The sequence below is a fragment of the Neopelma chrysocephalum genome, unplaced genomic scaffold, assembly GCF_003984885.1.
Source record: "Neopelma chrysocephalum unplaced genomic scaffold, ASM398488v2 Primary Assembly neopelma1_45, whole genome shotgun sequence".
NCBI lineage: Eukaryota > Metazoa > Chordata > Aves > Passeriformes > Pipridae > Neopelma > Neopelma chrysocephalum.
This window is the reverse complement of record NW_020897704.1, coordinates 3,056,260-3,060,975: the sequence shown is the minus strand read 5'-3', so window position 1 is coordinate 3,060,975 and position 4,716 is coordinate 3,056,260. Positions and strand designations below refer to the sequence as shown.

Sequence of the window (4,716 nt, the reverse complement as noted above, 5' to 3'; positions counted from 1 at the left end):
CAGCCACAGCCATGGGGAATCAGGCCGGGCACTGCTGCTGTCAGAGATAGACTGAGAGTAGTGCCTAAAGAATGGCCAGAAACAGTTGGGTGCAGAGGCACTAGCAGGACCAGCTGCTGGTCAAAGGCCTTGGACACCCCTGCATTGGTGCTTGGAAGTGGGAAGTGAGGAAAGCAGGAGAGAAACACCTTATGTTGCAGCAGTTAACAGTGATAGAAATCATCATACGCGTGTTTAAACTGAAAGCACCTGGATGTTTATTGCAGATGAAAAAAGTCAGGCTGCAACAGGGGCCAGGTGCTCCTCTGGGCTCAGTGGTGTTCCCTCACGAGAGGTGCTGGCTGTGGAAGCCTGCTAGGAAGTTACACTGGAGGACCCCACAGCTACTGGATCCCTCTGTACTCAGTTCCTATAGTCCCTCTCCTCCCTGTGAAGGGCTGGGTGTCAGGGGTCTGCGATGTGCGTTGTCGTGCTGCTGGGGGAATCTACTCCGGTTCTTGGAGGGCTTGATGTCAGTGGACCTGTGACACAGGTTGTAATGCCACTGTGGGGATCGGCTCTGGATCCTGGCTGCCTTCCTTTGGCGGTGGGCAGACTGGCCAAACACATATTCCTCATAGTGGCCATCCACTGTCACGGTGTGCAGCAGTCGCTCGAAGGGCTGCTTGCAGAGTGGGCAGGTCTCTGTCAGTTTGGCCCATTCTCGGATGCAGATGAAGCAAAAACAATGCTGACAGACCTCCACATAGGTGGCGTTTTCAAGGTCACCCAGGCAGATGGGGCATCTGCCATCTGCTGCTGCCACTTCTGATGGCCCTGCTGGTGGCAGCTGGCTCATGCTGGTCCTGGTAGCAGAGTCTCTTCTCCAGCGCTTCTGCAGTGCCCCACACCTGGCCCTGCCCAGAGAGACATGCAAAGTGCCTGGGTGCCTGGCCTTCTCGGTGCTTGAAGGGGAAAAACAAGGAAGGCCCAAGCAAGCTGTGGGTTGGGAAAGGTGACTGTATCCCAAAGGGGTCACCTTCTGGGTGCTTCAAAGCAGCAGCAGTAACAGCAGCAGCAGTTGCCATGTGGGCCAGCCAGACCCAAAGGCAGCCCTGCAACCCTGCCTTCCGCCCTTACTTCTACCAGGCAAGCAGCTCCCACTGGATGTTGAGGTGCTGGGGAAACCTCCTGCCTGTGCCCCCAGGGAAAGGCAGGCTTGGGCAAAGGGCCCTGGGCAAGGGGACCCCATGTGGCTCTAGGTTGGAAAGGTTCCTGCTGGGACTTGGAAGGGTGTTGGGTAGACCCTGTGGAGGTCTGCTCCGTGGAGGGAGGAAGGGAGGGAGGGAGGGATAGCAGGAGGGGGAGCCCCAGTCTCCTCCACACCTCCCCAGGGCTCAAGCCAGATGGGTGAGTGCCCTGGGGCAGGCTCTGGTGAGCTGTCAGGAGGCCCTGGGGAAAGAGCTGCTGTGCCCAAGAAACCAGAGCCCCCAACAATGTCTCCCACGCACAGCCCAGTTTAGCACAGGGTACCTGAAGGACACAGTGAGGGAGCAGGGAAACTTGCTGAGACCCTTCAGTGCCGGATGGACCCAGCACCCTCCTGGCTCTCACAGGCCAAGGACAGCTCTTGTGTGGACCCCACAGGTCCTCACAACTGGGCAGATGGGAAAAGAGCTTAGAGGAGACTGCCTTTTCTCAGTGCCTGGAGCTACTGCTCTCTACCAAGCCAAAGCTTAAAGAGCGAGACCACGATCCTCCTGGAGCCTGTTTGTCATGTGTGTGTGCCCACAGGAGTTCTGGACAGAGTGCCAGGGGAGAGAACTTTTGGCTGCTGAAAAGCAGCAAGGTTGGGGCGATGTCACAGTCACGTTCCTTGATGTCACTGGGTTCCAAAGAGCCACTCACCATTGGCCATCCCAAAGGGAGGTACCCTGAAGGGAGAAAGCCTTTTTGGGAGATGTTTTGGTATCTTCTTGTGGTACGGCAGACTAGTTTTCAGCTCCAGCTTATCGCTGAAGCAAAGGCAAGGCATCTCCTTACCTACTGAACAATAGGCTCGTAATTTCCCTAGTCTTCTCCTTGCCATTTAGATGTTTAGAGAAGTTCTTGTTGCCTGTGACATTCCTTGACAGATTCATTTCCAAGTAGTTTTTCGAGTCTTACTGACAAGTCCCTTACTCGTGTAGCCCAGCATACCCTTGGACTGCTTTGCTAAAGGGTGAGGTACAGTTCTGGCTCATGTTCAGCTTACTGTCCACCATTCCCCCCTGTTGCTGGACTAAATGAAAACAGACAGGGGCTGCTCCAGACAACCTCTGTGCAGGACCCAAAGGTCCTTGCAACTGGACAGATGGGAGCAAACTATGGGAAAGGGAGGGAAGGGTTTCCCACCATTGGCCACCCAGCCAGGAAGACAGATGCCCAAAGGGGGATAGGTTGCTTTGCAAGATGTTTGGTATCTTCTTGTTGCCTAGCAGGTGAGTTTTCACCTCTGGCTTATTATTTCTGTGATGAAAAATTGGTGCCTTGTGCACAAGGGCCTGGCAATAAGCAACCCACCAATGAGGGAGGGTAGGGGAGCAGGTGATGGTTCATAAATAGTTGCCAAGCAAGGTAGAAAAAGAGAGGAAAATGAAGAAGACAGATACTTCCACTACTGAATTCATCCTGGTCTCTAAAATAAAACTGTTCACACAATGGCAGAGTGGTTGAGGTTGGAAGACTCATCTACAGGTAGCCCTTTGCTCAAACGGCCACCTAGAGCCTTTTGCCCAAGTCCCTTTTACCAAAAACTTCAGCTCATGTATTGCTGTAAGAAGATACCAGCACTAGATTTCTCATCTTCCAGAATTGAACGTTATTGTACAAAGCATTCCTTTAGACATTAGTAACTATATATTGGAGACATTAGTAACTATATATTGGTTTTATAAGGAGAAACAGCCAACATCTTAGAGATCACACTGTTAAATTTCCAAACTTAACCATTGGTTAATTCTGTTTGATAGAGTAAACTATGGGGTTTTTTTACTTTATAATAATATGACATTATAAAATAATATGGCATCATTGGTTTGAATTTCCCCCTTATTCCTACAAAGAAACACCCAACAGCTTTGTTGTCTTCCTTTGCAACCTGAAAAAAACGCAGGAAGCAGAGTAACTTATGTGTTTATATGAGTTTTATGAGTTTATAATGTGATCAGGAAATAACATGATAGGACTTATTTGGATAATAAGATTTCATGGTGAGAGTAAATCTCTTCCTATGATCATTCTGCCTTAACATTTTCCATGAAAGATTTTGTTATAAGAATCATTCTGACTAATACAAAAAATGCAGCAGACGTAGGCAAAAAAAGATTTTTCCATACATCTGTTTTACTGGTTTAGGGATTAGATGCATATTTGACAAAGGCTTCTGAATAGTATATGAAATTTTAAATTATTTATTGATGAGATATTTTTAATTTCTGGATTTTTAAATTGCCCATACATCACTTGCACACAGATAGAGTTATCTGTAATAAGATCAGAGCAGAAAACCCACTGTTTTTTAAAGTTCTTGGTGCAACTCAGATTTCAGGAGGGTATTAAAAGTAGTGGCTACATTTCCCACCCAAGTAATACCACCTTTTTCAATTATTAATGTTTCAATTGTCTGGTGTAACCGATACACACTTTATCCACCAAGGAGCTATGTAAAGTCTTTTAGTAGAAATTAAATCAACTGTCTGGTCCTGAGTGTCAAAAGAAGGGGGTTTTTTTGTCTTTATTTCTTTTCTTCCATAAGTGTATAATACACAAAAATGCCATGCACATTCTGTGCTTTTTTTGCAAATAGGATTAAAATTTTAATGCTCTTCAAAAGTCATTAAAAGCCTTTTTTTTTTATTAAGAAACATTTGAATAATACATTAATTTTTACTTTGAGTAAATTTCAAGGGAAAATTTGGTCTCAAACCTCTTCTACCTCTCTGACATACAGTTTGTCACAATCTTCAATAAAGAGTTTTACTGCTTCTGGATTTTGACAGAGCAAAGCAGTGTGGGTGAGTGAATCAGAATTCAAGATCAAATTTATAAACACAAATAAAGTAGTTGTAACTTATAAAAAAATTAATAAAACCTTTCTTCCCTTCAAGTCCTCCTCCCCTCAAAAAAAAAAGGAAGGTCATTCCAGGTTTTATATTTCTAAAACTACAGAATCACAGAATCACAGAATCACATAATATGCTGACTTGGAAGGCACCCACAAGGATTACTGAATCCAACCCTTAGCCCTGCACAGGACCATTCCCATGTGCCTGAGAGTATCATCTAAACACTCTTTGAATTCTGTCAGGCTTGGTACTGTGACCATTTCCCTGGGGAACCTGTTCCAGCACCCAACCACCCTCTGGGTGAAGAGTGTCTTTCTAATATCTAACCTAAACCTCCGCTGACACAACTTCAGGCCATTCCCTCAGGTCCTGTCACTGGTCACCTGAGAGAAGAGATCAGTGTCTGCCCCTTCTTATCCTCTCATGAGGAAGCTGTAGACTGCAATGAGGTCTCCCCTCAGTCTCCTCTTCTCCAGGTTGAATGGACCAAGCGACCTCAGCAGCTCCTCATATGGCTTCCCCTCAAGGCCTTTCACCATCTTCATTGTACTCCTTTGGACACTCTCCAATAGCTTAATATCTTTCTTATATTGTGGTGTCCAAAACTGCCTACAATATTCAAGGCAAGGCC

At 46.6% G+C, this 4,716-nt stretch overlaps 1 protein-coding gene across 1 annotated transcript; it reads right to left on the bottom strand.

Annotated features, from left to right (window-relative positions):
- Window positions 1–233: 233 nt before the first annotated feature.
- Window positions 234–1,812, bottom strand: LOC113965603 (E3 ubiquitin-protein ligase Topors-like). The gene is made up of 2 exons (XM_027679251.1): window positions 1,513–1,812; window positions 234–896 (listed from the first exon to the last, which is right to left on the bottom strand). The coding sequence occupies exon 2, from the start codon at window positions 836–838 to the stop codon at window positions 410–412; it is 429 nt and encodes a 142-aa protein (XP_027535052.1). The 5' UTR covers window positions 839–896; window positions 1,513–1,812; the 3' UTR covers window positions 234–409.
- Window positions 1,813–4,716: the final 2,904 nt, after the last annotated feature.